At 39.3% G+C, this 24,073-nt stretch overlaps 1 protein-coding gene across 3 annotated transcripts in view; it reads left to right on the top strand.

Moving 5' to 3' along the window:
- SPATS2 (spermatogenesis associated serine rich 2) overlaps positions 1 to 23,844 on the top strand; it is a 137,645-nt gene extending 113,801 nt beyond the window's left edge. For all 3 annotated transcript variants that reach the window (XM_060113609.1, XM_060113610.1, XM_060113611.1), the window contains exons 8-13: positions 2,193 to 2,328; positions 13,136 to 13,194; positions 17,124 to 17,233; positions 20,169 to 20,271; positions 21,458 to 21,672; positions 22,617 to 23,844. In XM_060113609.1, coding sequence (XP_059969592.1) covers positions 2,193 to 2,328; positions 13,136 to 13,194; positions 17,124 to 17,233; positions 20,169 to 20,271; positions 21,458 to 21,672; positions 22,617 to 22,928 — 935 coding nt within the window. In that variant the 3' untranslated portion in view covers positions 22,929 to 23,844. The remainder of the gene's footprint in view (positions 1 to 2,192; positions 2,329 to 13,135; positions 13,195 to 17,123; positions 17,234 to 20,168; positions 20,272 to 21,457; positions 21,673 to 22,616) is intronic.
- Positions 23,845 to 24,073: the final 229 nt, after the last annotated feature.

The raw sequence follows: 24,073 nt of genomic DNA, 5'->3' as shown, positions 1-24,073 counted from the left end.
TTGTGAGCGAAAGTCAAGGATGCCAGGATGACTTTTCTGCTAACATTAACCTGTTTGTTTTATTTGCTTTACTGCAACATTTCTGTGCTATTTCCTTCACTTTTATCCCCTGGTTGACTCAACAGTAAAAAGCTCTGCCATCTCTGAAATGACACTTTGAAGAAATATTTTAATGTCTCTTCCCAACTTCATGCTCTTACTGATACCTGTAAGACTATAGCTTTAAACAAGGTCATTTTCTCTTAAGCATTTACTTAGCATTGACTGATGGTAGCCATTTGCTTTTCTTTTAAACTATAATAGTTATTTAAATAATCAGCCAATAATTAAACAGATTGAGATAATAGCCCTTCTGCCATACATCTAAGCATGGCAGTCCACTCACCTGAACATTGTAACCTGTAGCTCTTTATTGAATTATTTATTCCACATGGGCCAAATTTAATTAGCGAAGCTCTCCTTTTTCATCTTTCTAATATAGTCCTCAACTTGGTGCAGAAAGGCAAGTCTGAGACTATTTAGTCAAGCAAAAATAAAGGCACAGGGCTTGAAAGCTTTTAGGTAGATTTTAAAGAAATCAAGTTGAGATGAGGAAGGATTTAAATAAAAAATTGAAAATCTGTATCTTGGCACATTATAAATTCGTTAGATCAGTTATTCCAACTACCAGTTGTAATAATTTTGACATTGGTGAATATAAAAAGGTTAATAGAACTCTCAGAAACTGGTTAAAATGTGTTGGGTAGGTAAATATATTTCATCTTTATCTACAGTGTTGGCTTACCCACATATAATGCTTCAAACTGTACTACTGAGAGAGAACTTTATCAATTTTGTAATGTCTACATGGTGAATTATATTCTACTAAATCCTGTTATTTAGAGAGTTTTGAAAATTTGGTACCTACTGACATAGGTTTTCTTTTAGTCTTTTTCTCTCTGTGTTTCATTTCGTTTTGGATAGTTTCTAAAATTGACGTCTTCAAATTTATTAATCTTTTTTTCTTTAATAGTTTTTAATCTGCTGTTAATCCAATCCAGTGTATTTTTCATCTCAGACATTGTGTGTGTTTTTTTTTCATCTCTAGAGGTTCAGTTGGGGTCTTTTTAAATATCTTCCATGTCTCTCCTTAACATGCTTATGCTTTTCCTCTACCTTCTTGAACATATGGTATCTGATTATATTAGCTGTTTTGATGTCCTTACCTACTTGATTCTACATGTGTCATTTCTGCACCTGTTTCTATTCATTGATTTTTCTCTTCATTATGGATCAGTCATATTTTTCTGCCTCTAGTAATTTTTTATTGGATGCCAGACATTGTGAATTTCTCTTTGTTGATTGCTAGATATTTTTGTATTTCTTTAAGTATTCTTGTGATTTATTCTGGGACTGTTATTTGGAGACAATCTGAAGCTTGCTTTTTTAAGCTTTGTTAGATGGAAATAGAGCAGCCTTTAGTCTAGAGCTAATTACTGAGGCAGTACCCTTCTAAGTACTCTACCTGGTGCCCCACTCTGGCTGGTATGAACATGAACTATTCCTGGTCTGGGTAAGCTCTGAGGATTATTCCCCCTGCTGCTTTCCAGTGGTTCTTTTCCCTGTTTCGGGTAGTTTCTGCGCACCCATGCACTCAGAATCCTCTGTAGATCTTTGTACAATTTTTTTCATTTTTGTGTAGCTTTCTCCTCTCCAGTGTTCTGCCCTGAGAATTCTAGCCACCTTGGCCTCATTGAATTCTCAACTCTGTCCCCTCAATTCAGGAAGACTTCCAGGCTCAGTTTAGGATTTCTCCTCCTTGCATTGCAGCCTGGAAGCTCTCTTACAGCAGTAAGTTGGGGCAGTCATAGTCCTCACTTCTTTTGTGTCTGTTTTCTTTGCAGGGGGTTGGGGGGTAGTGGGTGAGAAGTACTGCCTATTGTTCATTGTCTGAAAACCATTGTTTCATATATTTTGTGTGTGTCTGAAGTTTTTTAAACTTCAGGAGGGTAAATCCAATTCCTATTACTCCATCTTGGCCACAATACTTATTTTTTTTAAAAAATCTATGAAAACATTAGTTTTTTGTTGAGGAGTGTGACTATTTAGGAAGTATTCTTAGTCCACGTGACATTTGTTACGTTACATGCTTAGGTGTTCAGATCCAGCTTTCAAGTCACCTGTGCTCCTTTTTATATTGGGGTTTTTTCAAGGTTCTAATATTGAAAAATCTGTGAAAGACCTCCAGCGCTGCACAGTGTCTCTTGCACGATATCGAGTTGTAGTTAAAGAAGAGATGGATGCTTCCATTAAGAAAATGAAACAAGCTTTTGCTGAATTGCAGAGCTGGTAAGTTAAGTTGCTTTTGATATCAGTAGCACAAAAATGATCGTTTATAAAAGATGGTTAATCATTCACCAAATTCTTTAATTCCTAACTCTTAACTACTCTACATAGTGGAGAAAGACTTAAAAATCCTATGCTATATTTAGCTTTCTGCTTCATTCTACTTGTGGTCACAGTGTGGGAATGAGTGGTAGAGAGAACTCATAATGCTTTAGGGATGGGCCTAAATTAATATTAACATTGTTCGGAAAGGGACAGATAATTAAAGAGTAGGTTGTGCATCCTTACGTTAGGGTCTGTCTTTTAAACCAGGAATCTGTAACCAATGACATGATGTTTTTGAACAAAGTTATAAAGTAGAAAAGATGTCTTTGTTTTCCTAATGCACCCCACCCTAATGGTCTCTTTTGTGCCCTATTTTTTTTTTTTTTTCTTTTTGCGGTATGCGGGCCTCTCACTGTTGTGGCCTCTCCCGTTGCGGAGCACAGGCTCCGGATGCGCAGGCCCAGCGGCCATGGCTCACGGGCCCAGCCGCTCCGCGGCATATGGGATCCTCCCAGACCGGGGCACGAACCCGTATCCCCTGCATCGGCAGGCGGACTCTTAACCACTGCGCCACCAGGGAGGCTCTTGTGCCCTATTATTAATCATTGATTTATTTTAATTTTGTGTTTCTTTTAAATTCTATCTTTTTTTTTTTTTTTTTTTTTTTAGTTTCTGCTTTATAACAAAGTGAATCAGTCATACATATACATCTGTTCCCATATCCCTTCCCTCTTGCGTTTCCCTCCCTCCCACCCTCCCTATCCCACCCCTCCAGGTGGTCACAAAGCACCGAGCTGATCTCCCTGTGCTATGCGGCTGCTTCCCACTATCTATCTACCTTACGTTTGGTACTGTATATATGTCCATGCCTCTCTCTCTCACTTTGTCACAGCTAACCCTTCCCCCTCCCCATATCCTCAAGTCCATTCTCAAGTAGGTCTGTGTCTTTATTCCTGTTTTACCCCTAGGTTCTTCATCACATTTTTTTTCCTTAAATTCCATATATGTGTTAGCATATGGTATTTGTCTTTTTCTTTCTGACTTACTTCACTCTGTATGACAGACTCTAGGTCTGTCCACCTCATTACAAATAGCTCAATTTCGTTTCTTTTTATGGCTGAGTAATATTCCATTGTATATATGTGCCACATCTTCTTTATCCATTCATCCAATGATGGACACTTAGGTTGTTTCCATGTCCTGGCTATTGTGAATAGAGCTGCAATGAACATTTTGGTACATGTCTCTTTTTGAATTATGGTTTTCTCAGGTTATATGCCTAGTAGTGGGATTGCTGGGTCATATGGTAGTTCTATTTGTAGTTTTTTAAGGAACCTCCATACCGTTCTCCATAGTGGCTGTACCAATTCACATTCCCACCAGCAGTGCAAGAGTGTTCCCTTTTCTCCACACCCTCTCCAGTATTTATTGTTTCTAGATTTTTTGATGATAGCCATTCTGACTGGTGTGAGATGATATCTCATTGTAGTTTTGATTTGCATTTCTCTAATGATTAATGATGTTGAGCATTCTTTCATGTGTTTGTTGGCAGTCTGTATATCTTCTTTGGAGAAATGTCTATTTAGGTCTTCTGCCCATTTTTGGATTGGGTTGTTTGTTTTTTTGCTATTGAGCTGCATGAGCTGCTTATAAATTTTGGAGATTAATCCTTTGTCAGTTGCTTCATTTGCAAATATTTTCTCCCATTCTGAAAATTCTATCTTAAATTATATGTGTTCTGTAGGGGAAATAGGGTTTAGTAGTTAAAGAGGTTTGAAAATACTTAAATTTTTTTTTACTACTGGGCTTCTTAATGCCTTTTCAGTGCTAATCTGCATTGTGAATTTACAAGAGGGAGCTATTTATCGAATATATTTGATTATAGATTATAGAATTGTTGGGAGGAGAAATATATTCTAATTTTTTTATGTAACACTGAAGCTGTTTTAACTATTAGATAGTAAAGTGATAACTAATTTTTAAGCCATAACTCCTTTTGGGGGGGTATTTGCATTTTATAAGGGACTTTTTTGAAAATGGAAAAGCCCTAAGGACCAAATTAAGTAAAATGATAGGAAGACAAGCAGCTAGGCTGATATTTGGGGATTTAAGACTGTCCATTCTGCTTACTTGTAAGACTTGCATGGATCTGAAATGTGAGAGGAAGTTTTCAGGAATAGGAAGGACCTACACCACTCTTCCTCCCACCCATCCATCCGTTTTCTTGCCTGTCTATGGGCTGTTTCCTGAGGTCGTATTCAGCCATGTCTCTGTTCACAAACTTAGTCTGGTCACTTCATGCCACAGCAGACAAAAGATAGAGGGAGTGTGGGTAGCCTCAGTCCTCCTGTTTTGTGGAATTGAAGAAGGGAGTGAATTAACGAAGATGTAGAATAAAGCCTCCAAAAAGTTGCTGACCACTGCTTTTATCATTTGCAAAGTGTAGAGTGGTCCATGAACCAAAAAGTACTTTTAGGATAGATAATTCATCTGCTAGTCTACCCATGCTTTGTCCTAAATCCCAAGCTTCCCCTTTCAGGTTTTATAGCTAGAAATTCAATGTCATATCTTCTGTTTTTCTTCTGTACAGTTTTGCTCTAGCCAGATTACTCGTCTCAAAACTTAACGTACACATTTCCTCTTCCATATACTAGTTAAGGCCACTTTTCCAGCCTAATAATGCTCTCCTATATTTTCTGCTTATCTAAATCCAACCAATTCTCCAAAATTCACCTTTAATAAAGTCTAACTTCCCCTGGAAATTTTTCTAGGTAACTGATTTCTCCTCTTTCTGACCCTCTGGGAGAAAGCCCCATGCCCTTTGCTCTGGATTATTATCATATCAGATATTGTTGGCTCAAGAAAAGAATAAAGAGCTAAGAGTAGAGCATCACAACTTTGCCTTGACAAACCTCCGGTCTCCATGATTATTTAGTTTACTGATTACTTAGCCACAGGATCTGATTCCATTCAGAACCAGCCTGAACCAGGAAATACGGTTCCGGGAGAGAGATTTGTGAGTCCTTGTTGACTTGGAACCCAGTCAGGGGGAGCCTCCTTTAATAAATGACAAATGAAATGGTTTCCTGCCTAGAAACTGTGTATTTAGGATTGATTAGCAGGTGTAGAAACCAGGTCAATTTAACTTGAGGAAAGACATTACCTGCCCTTTCCTGCTGGTGTAAAGCCTTCTCTCTGGATGATTGGGTTTTTAAACTGGCTTATTTCAATGCCCCTGTAGTTTCTACTTCAAGATATAATTCGCAGGTGAGCTAACTCCCTTTGGCACTGAACCAGAGCTTGGAGTTAATGTCACTTAGGAAGCCATTTTTTGTGTTGGTTACAGTATGAAAGAAAAGAAAAGCGTTCTAACAAATATGCAACAGTAAGATTACATTACATCTGACGGGGCACTAGGGGAATTATGCTGATAACTGCTTTCACATCGATGCCAAATGAAAGCTGACATTTACCTGTGGGAAGGTAAAAGCAGAGGCTTCCCAGGATGTAAAACGTCAAATCTGTTCTTATTGGTGATCCAGTAATAATCATCTCTAGACCCAGGTTTACTTTTCTTGTTAATTAATAAAATTTGTCTGACACATTGTTGGAGCTCCTAGCTGACAAGTTTAAGGCTGTTAAGGAGTAGGGTATGAAGTAGAACATGAAGCTGGAGTGTGTAAACTACTTCAGACAGTTGTCATAATATGTGTCGGTGAAAAGTGCCAACAAAATACACACTCAGCCTGCCTTTTAAATAAAATTTCTGTTTTATTGAAAGTCAAAAGGTACTTACTAAAAGGAGAAAATGGGTAATAAATTTGGGATTCTACAGCACATAAAGTCAATGTACGCCTGTGCTTAAGACTGAAGTTTTTCCTGGCTGATTCCTCATTCACCTTAGAAAAGTAATCTCCTTTTATTTGAGCTTCTCTTTTCTTCTTATAATAAACTTAACAAAGGCTTTTAGATCCTTAAATTTAAAGCCCATCTATAGAGATGCTGAAAATTTAAAAAATAATTTTATGAATGAAAGCACTTTCAAAAATGTCTAAAAACCATAGAAATAAAGGAATGGGCTACTGTTATAATGTGTTATCAGAAAGGTACCTAGCACTCTTTAGTTTTAAATTATTCTTCAGTTTTCGCATGTTTAGTACATTGATATCTTATTTCTAGTAGTTCTTGCCTCCATGGTTCTCAATATTCTTTGATTTAAAATTCTAACCCTTTAACCATCTGTGAAAATAACTAAATAACATACGAAGATTACTTTACAGTACCAAACATGTTCAATCGTACTATCTGATTTATTCATCCAGATTTCTGTCCTGTGCAGAGGGAACTTTATATTTTACTTTACTATTAAAAGGAATTTGAGTCTTAGGTTAAGCTGTTTGCCTAACATGACATCGTAAGTTGCAGACTCAGTATTTGAATCTGTGTGTTCTGACTCCCAGTAACCTATGCTCTTCATCCCACCCATCACTGATGGCTCACTTCCCCGCTAAAGCTTGAGAAGAAGGCTAGAGACTCTTGGTGCATATCTCATACGTTATCTCCTCCTCAGCTGAAAGGCTGTGTAACAGAGAAACCCCACTGCAGGAGAATTTAGGGACTAAGGAATTCAGTTGTTATAGAATAGGGTTAGAATGAAGAGGACCAGGATTTTGACTGAGCCTATGAACGTCTTTAAAGGATTTTTTAGTTCAATAAAACAAAACTATAAGAAGGACCATTCCATCCAAAATATTTAATGTTCTTTTTATGTTGTAATTCATAAGGGCCTAAATCACTCTTCTTAAGTCACAATTTGGAGTGACTTGCAATTCAGTTATTCTTCAGGTCAGATCTTAGTTGTGGGAAAGGCATGAAGATTTTAAGAGAAAGGTTACTGTGGAGGGGGTCAATTAGAAAAGATTTCTTGGAGGAAATGAATCATTATCAAACCTTGAAAACGCATGGAATTTACACTGGCAGAAAGGGTGGGGATCCTTTAAGAAATATGATATAAGCAAAGGCATAGCAGGGACATGTAGGGACTTCACAGTGTAGCTAGAGCTAAGGGGCAATAGTTGAAAGTAGTGAGAGATAAGTCAGAGGCTAAAGTAGAATGAGAGCGTTTGATGAAGGAATCTGAATTTTGTTTTTCTTTTTTTTAAAGTTTCCTTTATTCCCTCTTATTTTTACTATATTTCCCATAATTATAACAATTGTTTTAAAAAAATAGAAGTCATATAACTCTACCACCTTAACACATAATTAATTTTTTATTTTTTTGTGTTCCCTGTGTCCCTTATCTGTAAGCATGGATAATCTTAATAGATATAATCATAGTGAGATTGTAATTTTGTAGTGTATTCTTTTCACTTAAATTATCTTTGATTCACCTCTTTATAACTGCCTGCACTGTGTTAGTATGTGTATGTGTTTATTTAAGAATTTCTAGGGACTTCCCCGGTGGTCCAGTGGTTAAGGCTTCACCTTCCAATGCAGGGAGTGCAGGTTCGATTCCTGGTCAGGGAGCTAAGATCCCACATGCCTCACGGCCAAAACACCAAGACATAAAACAGAAGAACAAATTCAATAAAGACTTTAAAAATGGTCCACATCGGAAAAAAAAAAGAAGAAAAAAAGGGACTTTGCTGGCGGTCCAGTAGTTAAGACTCTGCACTTCCACTGCAGGGGACACAGGTTCAATCCCTGGTTCGAGAACTAGCATCCTGCATGCCGTGAGGCGTGGCAAAAAAAAAAAAGAATTTCTAGACAGTGGATCTGGAATGTATAATGATTTACCAGAGTAATATGAGGGCATTTTACTAAACAGATATTCTGCTGAAACTGAGAAATCAACATGAGTACAGAAATTAGAATAATAATTGCTGTTGCCATTTATTGAGGTATTATTGTATGTCAGAAATCTTTATGCACAATATCTATATATAACAATATCATTTGTAATATTATACTCATTTTATAGATGAAAAAAATGGTCACAGAAAAAATAATTTGCCAAAAGTCATACTTGTTATTAAGTGATACTTTTCCACTATATCATGCTTCCTTTTTTGTGTCTTACCAGGTATCTCTGTTTGCCTTTATTTTTTCAGTCTTCACCTTCCTAGTCCATATATGTCTCCCTTTAGACGTTGCTATCATATCCAGAGGGAAGGTTCAAAAAAACAAGTCCCAGTTTAGGATCAAGTCAGCTACTCGTTACGTGGCTTAACACTCCAACTATTTTTCCTTACCAACTAGAAACTTGAACAATGAGCTACTTGGTAATCTAGATTGCTACTGTTTCTTTTTCCCAAAACATATTGTAAAATATCATCGAATCATATGGTCTCTAGTATTACTTAAGAATCGAGATGCTTTGACCACTGGAGAAGAACAGAAAGAAAGGTTTTCCATTAAGGGCCTGTCCCACAAGAACAGCTTATATCCACATTTTAACTTCTTAAAAGCTACTTGAGATTCTTAAAATTTGAAAATTACATTACATGCTTTGTAAAGACCTCCTAACAAAGAGGGACCGAGTTTTCATAAGATCCAAATTTGATTTAATAAGCTGATTCTTTCCATTCATTTTACCCCCAATTGTATAGCTCAACATGATGACCTGGCTGCCTAACTGGTGTTTTTTGTTTCTATTTTGAGCCCAGATATGTGTACCATACTCATAAAACCAGTGTTGGGAATACGGAGTTTTATGAAACCCTTGAAGCATCATTAATTCTCTGCTAACAAAAACTACTGAAAATTCTCTTTTTTGGTTGTTTTATATGAGAAGGGAGAAGTGTCTTCAGAGAAATAAAGGTGTTTGCATTGGCTTTGCTTTGCTTGGATTTCTGCTTTAGTGGAATTAGAATAAATAGGTTTTAGGTTTTCAGGAAATAAAATCAAGTTCAAATGTTTTGTAAGAACATTATTGAGTGGTTTAGAGTATAAACCCTTGAAATAATTAGTTGGCTCAGGAATTGCCAGTCATTTCTATTATAACATTGTTTTCTAATGCAACAACCATAAACAAATGATAGTTAATAGTTTTTTGGTACCAAGGAATTACTGAAGGCAATAGCTTTAATCAATAAGCTACATGTTAAATATATTAATTAAAGGGCTTGTTTCAAATGATGGATATATAATGTATCTTAGAGATATTAATGGTGATGCTACGGGAACAACTATTCTGACCAACTAAATTACGCAAAAGCTTTAGAGTAAGTTGAGGAAATGTGAAGATGGTAAATAGTCTTGGTAAGGAGGGAAGGAAATAGAGAACATTCAGACATTTACCAGTCTTTTTCCTTAACAGTGACAAGACATCTAAAACCATCTTTCATGGTCAAAGAAAGGATATGGAAATTCTCTGTGCTGTATGAGGCCCAGGCTTAATAAGACCTAGTGTCTTTCTAAACAGAGTCCCAGCAATATTTAGTGGATTTTCATTATCAGTTTCTGAGTCCAGTGTTATCAGATGCTCATCATCATGTATTTCCATTCAGGAAAGCCTTGACAGAACAGTTGCAAGCTTAGTACCCTCAAGTACTGAGTAAGAAAGGTAACAAAGTCTGGCAGTCTGAATGAGCCTTTCATCACTCTCTGAGAGGACTCACTGCTTGTAGCTATGGCATCTGAAAACTATTACCTCAAACCACAGGTACTTTTGAATCTCTTGGCCACAGATCCATACTGGGACCGCCATACAGCTTAGAACAGGTGGAAACTTTAGCTTAAGTTTCCTCATTGTCAGAAAGTTGTATTACACTAAATTACTATTTTTAATTGTAAAAAATGCCTCTGCTATTTACCTTATGCTTAGCCTACGTTCCACCTTTGCACTTTTCTCACCTTCTCTGTTCATTTTGTGATGCGCATGTTTCCACACTTGAACTTTCAATATACAGAAAAGTTGAAGGGGTAGTAGAGTGATGGGTGTATTTGCTCTGTGTGTGTGTGTGTGTGTGTGTGTGTGTGTGTGTGTGTTTTGGTGGAACCATTTGGAAGTTGCAGGCATAACATGCCATCCCTAAATGCTTTAGCATTAATTACCTAAAATACAGTTATTCTTCTACACAACTGTAATACATTATGTGATGTACTTTTAAGAAAGTTCTTAATAGTGTTTTGTGTTGGTCTCAGCCTATCTTTAGTGACGCTCTCAGCTAGGAATGCCTGGGGGCACTCACCCGGGCCCCGTACTGCTTGTGGCCCCTGCCCCCCTATGAGCCAGTGTTGTGGCGGACTGACCCTTGTGTTTCTTACAATTGCCACATGCACCTCAGCAACAACTATCAGGGGATTTTGAAGAAAAAAACAAGGTTTATTAACTCACAAGTTGTGGAGGCTGCATGGCATGCCTGGAACCACACAGCAAAGTGTGCCTAAGGAGAGTACAGACCTGGTATCATGCCTTTATTGGGGTTGAGGGTGGGGTGCCTAGGGTTTTGCGGGTTCTTTATTAGTAAATTTAAAACATAAGAGCAAGAAAGCGTGGGAAGGAAAAGTAGGATCACCCAAGTGGGTCAATTATCTAGGTCGCCCAGGACCTTCTAAAAGGGGAACCTCATAGGTGGGGTGGCCTGGCTCTTTATGAATGTCGGCAACCGAAAGCTTAATGTTGGGCACTTACATTATAACCAAAAAAGCTAATCGTCAGGCACTTACACTACATATAATTTAACATTTATTCATTTTTCTATTTTAAAGACTTGTAAAAAATTTAATGAAAAATTGCAAAGATTCATCAGGCTTTTCTCTGAGAAAATATCCCAACAGCTAGCCAATAGATTCCTCTGTTTACTGCTTGGCTGACATCACAGGACCTTTCAGCAGGTGTTATCAATAGATGGTAACATGACAAACAACAAACAAAAAGAAATAGAAGTGCTTACTGCTTTTCAGTGTTTTTTGGCATGAAAGGGTAAGCTTTTGTTTCTTTTTTAATTGGAGTGGTCATACGGTTGCTCACATACTGCCCTGTGAATTTCTTATGAAATGAGTTATTCAAGAAACAAAGGTTATGTAAATGGATGCTAATCATTCTTACAGGGGAAAAAAAGTACCATAGCGATGTAGTAGCTCATACTGACACAAAAAAGTCTTATTGTGACAGTGCAGAACTTTTTTCCTTGCTGAAAAAGTATCATGTGACATTCTACTTTTTCATAATAAAGATTGTTAAGCTGCAAAAATCTTACTTGTTTGCTGAGCTCTTTTAATAAACATTTTACAAGCTTTGTCAGAGACAAATTTGTCATCTGATGGACACAGTGTCTGCATCTTAAGGTGATTCAGCGACAGAAGAGAGGTAATGATAAACTCGAAGCCTGGTAGCTCCTGTCTCAGATGTGCTTCTGTTTTGCCTTTTAGGTATTCCAAATGCTGCTAGAGTTCTTGGAGCAAAATATTTGCCAAGGTTTGGGGAATGCTTTCTTAGCAAAAGTATTGCTACCCTATCACAATAGTTGTATTTTCTCTCTAGTCTGGTGCTTTGGGATTAATATGCCAGCCAAATTTGTTTTGTTACAAGTCTGTGTATTAACATCACGCATAATGATTATCAAACCTGTGTTCTCCAGCACTTTACTATAACAGATTTTGCTCCTTGAGGAAATGTCCCTGCCTTATACTTTTTTGTATATCTCACTGTAGTCTCCATATTAACTATTTTGTGCCAGCATAACAACATATTGAGCTAAATTGAATTAGACTCTGTGTGTGTGTGTGTGTGTGTGTGTATATGCATATGTGTGTGATTAGTTTTACAACCAGAAACAAGAGGAGAACTTTTATTAACTCTGTAGTTATATTCCCACTCAAAAGGAGAAATTAAAATGAATTTCAAATATGAAGAGATTTGGAACATTTCATGTGTGTGCAGGTATTAAAGTTTTAGTTTTGTGTTTTTGTTTTGGGGGTTTTGTTTGTTTGTTTGCCACCACTAAACAAAACTGATATGGTAAGGAAAATTATTTTCATCCAGAGGTTTAATCCTAGGGCAGCCTATTATTTCTTTATATGTTCGCTGGAGGTGGTGGGCTCTTTTCTAAGAACATAGAAAAGCTTTCCCATGCTTACAAACCATTTACATTTGCAGTGGAGAAAATTCTAATTGACCATTTAATGTTCTTTTTCTGTAAAAAGCCTTCCAAAAACCTTTGATTCCATCTTTTCTGGATTACTATTAAACGTTTACCTGAAACCAGCACAGTATATGTATGTCTTTTGACTACTCTGCATTCTTAAGACTAAAGCTCCAGTGGACTTGGTGCAACTGTGCTAAAATGTTGAAGATCTATAAATCCTAATCGTGGGTAAATTTATCATGCCCTAGCAGGAGTATTTCCTGGTAAAAATTCATTAGAAGCAAAGCTGTCCAATTTTATAGACCAAAATATAAAATAAAAAATATGCACATATGTAGAAATATGTGATTTCCATGAGGACTTCCGCTTTAGCATCTTACCAAGAAATGTTTTGTAGCTTGCTACTGCCATCTACTGGTTCTCAACTCTTAGATGAGTAGCTATTGGTTTACTGTAATATATAGAAATAAAAGGGAATTAGGTTTCTTTATTGGAATCTTTAAAATAGTCTTTGCTGAGGGTGAGATAGGATTTTCATGTGGTATATACAGTGTTTATTTTGTAGTATGCTTTTAGGGAACAAACTCATAAGTCTTTCTCCACTATTAACAATGTGCTGTATTCCTGTTGGAGTTTCTGATCAAACCTTTTTTCCCTTTGTCATCCCTTCCTAGTTTAATGGATCGAGAAGTGGCATTGCTTGCTGAAATGGACAAAGTGAAAGCTGAAGCAAGTAAGACTGATCTTTATTAAAGCTATTACCTGCCTCTCAACCCCCATAACAAAAGCTCAATATAAATGACACAATAAGAGTTTATATATTCGGTTAAACAGTCTTGAGCAGTTGTACTATGCTGGCATAGGAATCCTTTCAGGTGAAACAACTTTACAAGAGCCTGTTTTTCAATATTTCCAAATTTTAATATTTTGAATATAGAGTTCAGTGTCTAAGAGACTACTTCATGGTATCTGCCACCACAGCACCAATTAAGGAAAATAAAGTATCTTGCAGGTGCCTGGGTTTTATTTTGTTTTTTCCTCCAGTGATTGAACAATTCCATTGGATTTTTTTCTACTTGGAAAAAAATCTTTGGCATAATCAGAGGAGACGTCACCAGGTTGCCTACAATTAGTATATACATTCCTGTCATTACCTCTCTCAGAACTTTCTTTGTTTTCTCGGGTTGTAGAAACTTCACTCAGTGCCTGTTATCATTGGGTAGGGAAAAAGTCAATTAATTGAAGGTTCAGGATACCCATGACGAGGGTTCTTTGAAAGCTTACTAAAATGGAGTCTGGAGGAGTAGTCTAACTTGGATAATTTGTGGGGTTTTATACAGAAGAACCAGATATCTGTTTTCTGTCATTTCTATTAAGGGTCAAGTTAAAGATAGACAGCTATATGAAAAGAGGGGAGTGCCAACTGCACCTTGTACATGGCATTGATTTGGGGCTTTTCAACAGTTTTCCCTTCGTGCATTGAATGCCAGATTTGTAATTAGGAAGGTTGTTTCTTTAACCTACTCTCAAACTGGTGAGAATGGAAATAGGTTGAGATGATGACTCACAATTAAATCATTTGTGTCTGTGGTCATGGGCCAGAGGAGACAGCTTTGAAGCACTGAGCTGAGTTCAGTTTTGATCTATTTTAATGAAATTTTGAGTACATAACAGAGATGCTATCCATTGTTTTTCAATTTCATTTAAATTAAGTGGTATATCCTGAAATTTCAGGTGACAGTTTCAGTCCATTCTTGTACCTATGTGTTCTCTTTTTGAAGTTGAAGTTTCAGAGAAAATAAAATTAGTAAGAAGAGATAGCCCCTAAAAAAAAAAAAAAAAGACATAGTCCTTACTGTTGAGAAGATGGAGCTTTTTTTTTGGCTACATTGGGTCTTTGTTGCTGAGCGCAGGCTTTCTCTAGTTGTGGTGAGCACGGGCTACTCTTCATTGCGGTGGGCAGGCTTTTCATTGTGGTGGCTTCTCTTGTTGCGGAGCATGGGCTCTAGGCGCACGGGCTTCAGTAGTTGCAGCAGGTGGACCCTAGAGTGCGTGGGCTCATTAGTTGAGGTGCATGGGCTCCAGGGCGCACGGGCTCAGTTGTTGTGGCTTGCAGGCTCTAGAGCTCAGGCTCAGTAGTTGTGGCACACTGGCTTAGTTGCTCCACGGCATGTGGGATCTTCCCGGACCAGGGCTTGAACCGTGCCCCTGCATTGGCAGGCGGATTCTTAACCACTGCACCATCAGGGAAGTCTGAAGGTGCTTTTTAAAATACATCTTTTATAGAAAATTTTGAACATATTTCAAATAGAGAGGCTAATATAATTAACCCCCAGCACCCAGCCTCAACCAGTTATCAATTCATGGTCAATCTTATATTATCAAATACAGTCCACCCCCTCTCATGCTAAAAGTCCAAGTTCTCAATGACACTGATGTAATTACTCATTTACCAATAATATCAAAAAGGTGTTTCTTTTTCTTTTCTTTACACATTATAGTTTATTAATTATATGTTCATAGTACTTCACAGTTCAGAGTTTTTTCGCACTCATTCATATGTGATGTTAATATTAACCTTATGGGAGAGTTAGGTTTTTGGATTTTATTTTGTTTTATTTTTTTCATTTCATAAACGAAGAAACAAGTTCCTTGGAAAAATGTGACTTGTCCAAGGTCATATAATTAGGCCCTCTGAGTTATATGATATGTGTAGAAGTCTTTACTTGACACATCTTGAGATCTGTAATTTTATCTTAGAATCCTAGAATGCTGGAGCTGAGAGAAAGTGAATTTGATACAAATGGCAAATAGGTTTTATCTTGAGAGCCAGACCAACAGATCATTTGTATTTGTTGGGCCTTTGTATTGAGAAACTTTTGTATGCATGTTCCTAACATTGGGAAAGTGTGCCCTTATCGATTAACCTGACATGGGTATAAGCAGCCCATGGGTGGCATATATGTGGCAAATTGGACTAAGTAAACTTGCTAAAGACATTCAGCTCTACACCTGATGTAGCTCTTTAAAAATCCTATTTTTTTCTAACGTAAATTTGGCTAGTTTCTCAGTAGGTTACAGGATTCTGTGTATAAATTAGGAATTGAGTTTGACTGCATGCCACAGAATGGCCTAAAGAAATGTGAGTTTCTTTTTCTCTCATGAAATGAAAGGTCCAGAGGTAAGCAGTCCAGGGCTGTAGGCCATCTCCAAAATGATACGAGGGACCCAGGCTTCTCTATCCTTCTCCCCAGCCATCCTTACATTGTGCTTATGATCAAAATATACATCCTACGGCTCCAGTCAGGGAAGGACAAAATGTTACATGCAGGCTAAAACTCCTTTAGAGAGCTTTCTAGTAAGCCTCGCCTCTGAATTCTGCTTAGATCTCAACAGCCAGACTATACCACATGATACATTTATGTGTAGCAAAGCTAGGAAATGTAGCTTTTTTTACCTAAGCACATTGGTACCCGACAACATTTAGACTTCTGATAGAGGAGAATGGATATTCAGTCACTAACAGTCTTTGCTACAGTCCACCCCTCAGCTACCCCGCAGTCCTCTTTTTGCCAAAATGAGAACACACTCACCTGCTGCTTGATGGCAATACCTCCACAGTCTCCTCTAGTTCACGTATTCAGCTGAAAGTCCAGGACTTCTGGGTAGCTTCAGATCTTCCAACAGCTCTGGTTATGGTATATTGTGGTCTGGCATCCATAAACTGAAAGAAACATTATTACATAGATAGGGAGAGAAGAGGATAATTATAGTAAAAATTCCCACTTGGACATGCAATGATCAAAGCTTACTGGACTGGAATAGTAGAGTCCCTGCCCCAGTGGTAGAGAAAGTTCCTTGGTTCATTTGGCAGCCCCTAGATCTGCTTCCTGAGAGGATTTCTTTTGCCCTTTGTCCTCTGTAACCCCTGGCTTTCTACTCTGAGAGAATTTTTATTGTCTGTCATTCTTCATGGCCATACCTGAGTTACACATCTGGGAGCAAGCCAGAGAAGATGCTTCTTGAAAGGCTGTAAATAATCTAATGTCCATCATTAGGGAACTTGGTAAATAATTGTTGTATATCCACATAGTAGAATACTAGGTGGCTATTAAACAGAGTGAGGGGAATCCAATGTACTAATAAGGAATGAACTTCAAGACATAGTAAGTAAAAATAGCTAAGGTAAAGGAGGGACCATTGTGAGGGGAAAAAAGAGAGAGAGAGATTGTATATGCAGAGAGTATAATGGAAAAGTATACATAAGAAATTGTTACCAGTGGTTTCCTCTGGAAGTCAGAAATAGGAGGGACCGTTTTATTTTTCATTTTATACCCATTTATTCTAGATGTATTCTTTACCTTGTGCATATTTTTGTTTTAATTTATATGCGTCTTGATAAAATTTTTTTAAGTGGGAAGAGGAGAAAGAGAAATGACAAGTGATGTATGAGTCTTTATGATTCATAAAAAGCATTTACCATGTAAACTGCCTTCAGAGTCCCTCAAGAAGCTGGAAACTGGACCTTTGGTATTTTCACTTTCTGGATGGGTGGGCAGCTAAGCCTTTGGCTGTCCAAGTACATACTGCAAGGCCTATACTTCTAGTTCTTCTTTGTCCTATTTAACAGACCATAAGAGTCATACTCCCTTTCCTCTACAGTGGAAATTTTGCTCAGCCGTCAGAAGAAAGCTGAACTTCTAAAGAAGATGACTGATGTGGCTGTTCGGATGTCAGAGGAGCAGTTGGTTGAGCTCAGAGCTGATATCAAGGTAGAACTTCCTTCTCCTTTCTGCCTTTCTTCTTACCCTCGGGGACTAAAGTAGCAAATCTCCGTAATTCATGGCTGTATCTAATATATTTAACTCATGATCTCCTCTTCCTAAACCTCGCCCTTTTCCTGGCCCTTTCCCTTTCTCTGTAAATGGTACTGTCATCTATCCAGTGTCCAAGCTGGAAACCTTAGGGAATTTCTCCTTTTCCCACAGTTCAGTCTATCAGCAGACCCTGTCCCTTTGACCTTCTGCAAAATCTCAGATCTGACCTTTTCTCTTTGTCTCTACCACCACCATCATGATCAAGCTACAGTGATCTCTTGCTTGGATTTTGTGGTAGCCTCTTAACTGACTCCACTCCTTCTCTTTGCCACTGCCCTGACCTCCCCACCCCTTCATATCCGTCCCTCGCATTACAGAACCTACTTCAAACTTCCTGTTGCTTTCAGGATAGGCTATAATGCTTAACAGCCTGTAGGGCTCTGTATGGTCTGGCCCTGCTGCCGTGCTTTGCACAGCACTCCCTTGTCCCCTCTGCTCCATCCATACTCGCTCTTCTTTCCACAGGCGTACCCTGTTCCCTCCTGTGAGGGCTGCTGCACATACTTTTCCATCTGTCCAGAACATTCTTTTCCCTCCCCCTGCCACTCCCAGCACACACCTCACTCCTGACCTCATCCTTCCTGACTTTCCTGACGTGTCCCCCCTGTTTGTGCCTTCCTAGCACACTTATAATTGTATGTGCATTTGATTAATCTGTCTTTCCCACCCGATAGTGAACTTTACAGTGACAGGAACTGCTGTGTCTCCAGTGCCCTGGCACAAAGCCTTGGCACATAGTAGGTGTTCAGTAGATAGTTAAATAGTTGGTTGGCCAATTCTGATTTTATAAGAGAAAAATGAGCAATTTGAGGTGTTGATTATATTGTAAACTGTTTATAAAGATTACTTGGATTCAACACTCAGATGTTTTAAATTCTTATATAAAGAACAGTGTTTCGGGCTTCCCTGGTGGCGCAGTGGTTGAGAGTCCGCCTGCCGATGCAGGGGACACGGGTTCGTACCCCGGTCCAGGAGGATCCCACGTGCTGCGGAGCGGCTGGGCCCGTGAGCCATGGCCGCTGAGCCTGCGCGTCCGGAGCCTGTGCTCCACCACAGGAGAGGCCACAACAGTGAGAGGCCCACATACTGCAAAAAAAAAACAAAAAACTGTTTCTGAGACTAAGATGGGAACCTGAGAGAGGTTGGGTTATTCATGGGTAGCTGTGGACACTAACATTCTAATTAATTGTTTCTAAACCATGAACTGTATGGCCTTCTCTACTCCTGTGCCCTAACTCTGCTCTTTCTGAAAGTGTGAGATTTGTTGCCATATTTAAGAGGAATACATGCTGGGGAGGCTATATAACAGCCTTTGTAAAATAAAAGCATAGATGGAAGATCATCTGAGACCTTGCAGGCATCCCTGTTACCATCCTGACCCAGTCTTTCACATAAACCTATGTCGTGTTATTATTCTCTCACTCCTTCCCCTTAGGCTATATTGGGGAGAAATAGTGAAACCAACAATGCAAGTTTTAAATTACCATTTTCTGATTAACTAAGACTATATTGCTAGATTTTATAGAAAGTCTTCCTCGCACTGATGCCAGTCAGTCTCATTCAACTATCTGGGAGAAGCCAGAAACCCCTTTGGAGTTAGATAAGAATTCTGGCTCTCACAGGCTTCATCTGTTCCCTTCCCACGTGGTTGAAGAGCTGCTAGAAATATTTCTGCAGGCTGACTAAGGATCTGTTTCTCTCCACGTTTTCAGTGTACTGAAGTGGGTGCTGTGCAATTTAAATGTCTTATTTCCAGATCATTTTATTTCCGTCATTCCTGTTATGTCTTTGGCTCAGGAAACCCTAGAATGTGTTTCAGAATTAATCTCAGACTGATATTACATGTCTGAAGGCTTTGTTATAGAGATTCATGTGCTTTCCTAAGCCACAGTATACTCTGAAGCTTTAGGACTTCAAGTCCCAGAGGTAATTTTTATTTCTCCTGTCCCGTTTATTGCTTCTAGGTGCATCCCGAGGATTCTGATGCACTTGATTCTACCCCTTGAAAATCCAAAGTGGAATTAGGCCACCCCCAGTTAGAGGACTGCTCTGAGTTCAGTTCTTCTAAATTATATCTAGGCCTTTAACTTTTCTTTCTTACTCTCTTGTACATCTGAAAAAATGGTGCCAGACTACCTTAGAAATTGTTTATTGAAATAGACCCCCAGAAGCACTTTATTCCTGACATGTTTCTAGCCCCACTATTTCTATAGTATAGTTAGTTTTTGACCCAAGGGGATGGTTACTTCTCAGCTCAGTCTGCTTAAAAGGATTAAATTACTTGCAGCACAAACTCTTCTCATTTGCAAAGCTGACTTTTCACTTGAATGATTTTCCATCTCAAGAAATTGTTCCTATTACAAGGACTAACAAATCCTACTTTATAAAGCGGTGAAGTGGGTTTACTAAGGAAGTTTATATTAGAGAACACCAAATCATCTATTTAAAGTAAGGAATCATTGTTGTAACTTATGAGCATTTCTGCTGCCTCTGCCTGTGTATAAAATGGAACGATGTGGAGAGTAGCTAACAGTGGAGAGAAAGGTGGTCCTCCATCATGAGTTCCTTCTTTCTCCAGAGTTTCTCTTGATTTACACTTAATGACCATTAACATTTCATAAAGCTCCCAAATGGACTTATCTTTGGACCCTTAAGGAAAATGACTGAAATTTGTCAATCACATTGGTAATATGATGGCCATGTATGTAGTGAGCTTTGAAGCACAAAAAGAAAACAATTGAAAGTAATTGTTTCGTCTGTTTATAGCAAGCTATAAATCCCACCTATATTGTTTGTCTCACCTGGAGGCTTTTCTTTGTCTTTTCTCCAGCACTTTGTTAGTGAACGTAAATATGATGAGGATCTGGGACGAGTGGCCCGATTCACCTGTGATGTAGAGACCCTAAAGAAGAACATAGATTCATTTGGACAAGGTGAGGTGCTGAGAAATTCAGGGCGCCAGAGATGGTGATAAGAAGACCACCCTCTACTAACTAGAAACTGAAGTGCCGATTGGCTTCTCCCCTGATTCTTCCTCAGTCCCTCTTGGGTTTTGGTTTGTTTGCTTGTGTTTATGAAAAGGAACTCTGAGATATTTAATAAGCCAGTGGACACAGATGCTTTGAGCTCTGAGGATAGGCATTTTTCAGCTCCCTAAATTTGCGGTCATATTTTCTCATCATTTCCCGCTGAGCTGAGAGGTGTTTGGTATATAGTATAAAGAGCATGTGGCCCTGGAGTCAGACCAAGTTTGAATCCTTGCCTCTGCACTCTACGTTGGGCCGCTCATTTTACTCCTCGGTGGAGATAACAATACCTGCTTTGCCTAGCGCATAGTAGGTGTGTGTGGAGGCGGGGCACAGAGGTGCCTGTGTGGTGAGAGCCTGTAGCGACACATCAGCCAAACCCAGACCCCGAGCTTGGCTCCTACGTTCTTTCTGTCTCGGTGTGAAAGTGAAATAAATGTTGGACCTAGGGCAGTGATTGGGAGCTCAACATTAGCCCAGGCTTAAAGCCAAGGAAAAAAATCTAGGGAGTACTTTTAGACCATTGAATTCTGACAAAACTTGAATTGAAAATATTAGTATTTTTCAGCTAGATTGATATTTTGAATTTGGAGTTATTTTTGCAGAAAGAGCCTTGGGAAGATAGATATTTGTTGTAAAGACTAGTTCTGTTCATATGTAACTCATCTTGCCTCATTCAAATTTTTAAAAAAGAATTTGGCTTTTTATTTAACTTTTTCTTTCTTTTTGAAGTCTGTACTTTAGAATGTTCCTTGCATAGGAAAATGAACATATGGCCCATACTATTGTTCCTAGGCTTAGTCAGCCGCTGGAGCCAAAGCCAGGAGTTTAGGTGGTAGGAAACGCCAAGAAGTCATTAGTTGGTGGGGGGATGGGCCACTTACCAAGCGGTGGAGATTTGGCAGAAGTGAAAGAAGAGGGCAGAAGGGAGATTTTCCTTCCCGTTTACCTATTTATAAGCTTATCTTTACAAATACTCAGATAGACAGTTCTTTATCCTAAATTGCTCATTGTGAGATGGAGAAATAGGGAAAACGTTACCCATCATGCTCTTCTATCATCTGACCACATATTGCTCATATTTCTGTCTCAGTGTCCCATCCAAAGAACAGCTATTCAACCAGATCTCGATGTAGCTCGGTTACACCTGTGTCTTTGAGTAGCCCGTGTGATGCCTCTGCTGCTTCCTCTTCCACCTGTGCCTCTGCTCCCAGCCTTACAAGTGCTAACAAGAAAAACTCGGCACCAGGGGACATTCATGCAACCACAGCAAACTCCAGTGGCCGGCCCTACCAGCCTCATCGAGAGGTAAACTAGCTTCCACACTGAGCAACTTACGAAGAAATGCTGCCAGGATGTCACAGCTTAAACACTGACAGCTCAGTACATTACCTTCCTCTATGCCCATTCCACACCTATTTTGAATCCCTCCAGCCTCAGTTATTTCCAGAGAAAGCATTTGGTATGTATGTTCCAAATCACCAGCCAGTTTAGATTTCCTGTCGCCAAGACTGCTGACTTTCTGATGTTGGCAGTGATCCTAGCTTTGTAGGTAGTAGTATATTGCCTGGTAATGGGTCACACTGGGAGTCATGTACCCATCATGAGGTAGAAAAGCACCACTAGAAAGTTGAAGCATAATCCATAGTTTCTTGTCCTTGGTTTGAAGGAGATACATAAGAGCAGTCCAAGGCAGTGCTGTCAGTAATTCTTCAGACTGGTATTACATTGGAATTGGGGGACAAAAATAAAATCCTGTGCCATAAGCTTTCTGGGTTGTAATGTGAAAGATGTGTTAAATGTCACAGCAGCGTGACTTAATCTGTGGTTCATGATATATAGCAGAGTAGATCATAGTGATGTTTATTTTATTATTCCAGATGTTCCTTATCTTTACAAATGGCTTTCGATCTACAAAATTCAGACACGTGATAAGATACTTGCCCAACTGAGGGCTTGTAACAACCTCAGAGGATACTCTTTCTTCCTTTTCTGCCCAGCTAAAGAAAAGCTCTTCAGTGGAGAAGAGCTTAGGGGTGAAAGGCAGGGGGTAAATAGTGAATGATTTATTAATTCTGATTAGTGTCTAGATTGGATTGGCTGATCAAACTCTGTGAGTTTTAAGAGAGAACTGAGTCCCAAGCCTGGGCTACCGCTATTAGGCTTTCAGAAGACTCCTAAATAAACTGAACTGGAACAAACGGGTGCCCTAATGCCACAGTGCTCTGAACAGTGTCTTCTTTTATCCTTAGGTGTTGCCGGGGAACAGACGAGGAGGACAAGGCTACAGGCCACAAGGCCCAAAGTCCAATGACCCCACGAACCAAGGGCGACATGACAGTGGGGGTCGTTACAGAAACAGCTCATGGTATTCACCTGGTTCCAGGTACCAGAGTGCTCCATCCCAGGCGCCAGGAAACACTAGTGAACGGGGCCAGACTCACTCTGCAGGGACCAATGGAACTGGAGCCAGCATGGAGCCCAGCCCACCCAAGCCCTCATTCAAAAAGGGGCTCCCCCAGCGCAAACCCAGGACCTCTCAGCCTGAAGCCATGAACTCTTGAGGGAAATTCCAGCTGGCCTGTCTCTTCTATCCCACACAATTCAACTTGGTAACTGGACTTTAGGAAACTTGTAGTTAGATTTAATATCAAAAAGAAGTTTGCGCATTCACTTTTGATGCCATTCTAAATATTTTGGTTTCTTCTCTTCTCGTTTCCGCTTTACCATTTTTTTTGGAAGGGAAGCTGTTTTTTCCTTTGACCTTTCCCAGTGATATGGATTGATTCTGACTGTTCATTTCCACCAGGAATCACCGACACCTGTTGCCAGGTTTCCCAAGGGTAAGCAGTGTTCTTCCCAGTGCTCCAGGCCTTTCAGGGGCCTGAAGAGGCCTTCCTCAGCAACCCCTACTGCCCAGGCTTTCAGGAGGAGATGGATCAGGCAGCTGGTCTTGCTGCCTTTCCAGTCTAAGCAGAAGCCACACGTGCCAGTCAGGTTCCCTGTAAAGAACAACATGACCAAGGGAGGCAATGAGGGGGTTGTGTACTGTCCTGGATTAGCCGGAGAAGGGGAAACTGAATTGGTGAAAAGGAAAGAACACTAGGAAACATTTGAGAATCTGCCTGTGCTTCCAGAACGTGCCTGAGATTGACACTCAGATCGGGGTTTCAGTCTCTTGCTTGGCACCGTAGCTTAACCTGCAGTTTCTTCCAAATGCCCAAGCCTTGTTTCCTATTACCTTAGACTGCAAACCAGTCTAGGGAAGTCTATGGGAAAGTAGCATTTAACTAAAGGAAAAAAAAGCGTTTCAGTGTTTGAAGATTTTTATTGTTGTTCTCCCTCTTTCCTGATTCCTATTCTGACTCTGAACCAAATTTATAGCAATATAATTAGTGTTAATCTAAGGTGTGAACCATCAAAAAATTGCCTCTGTCAATCTTTAGAGTTGAATAAATAAAAACAACTGCATAAACGGTCCCACGTTTGTTTCACAGCAGGAAGTGACTTCATTTCATTATCTCTTTTTCTGTGGGCCTCATGGGGTAGAAGTCACTCGAACAGCTTGTTCGGGGCTTATGAGGGCGTCCAATTCCTAAGTCATTTGTCCACTGCTTACCTTCAGAACCAAATTAAATGTAAAAGCCAGGATGAGCAGATGCAGCAGTTCCTCTTGGGAAAAGGTCTGTAGGAGAGGGAATGGTGACTT

This window comes from Mesoplodon densirostris, chromosome 11 (assembly GCF_025265405.1).
Source record: "Mesoplodon densirostris isolate mMesDen1 chromosome 11, mMesDen1 primary haplotype, whole genome shotgun sequence".
Taxonomy (NCBI): domain Eukaryota; kingdom Metazoa; phylum Chordata; class Mammalia; order Artiodactyla; family Ziphiidae; genus Mesoplodon; species Mesoplodon densirostris.
This window is presented reverse-complemented; position numbering and strand designations above follow the sequence as displayed.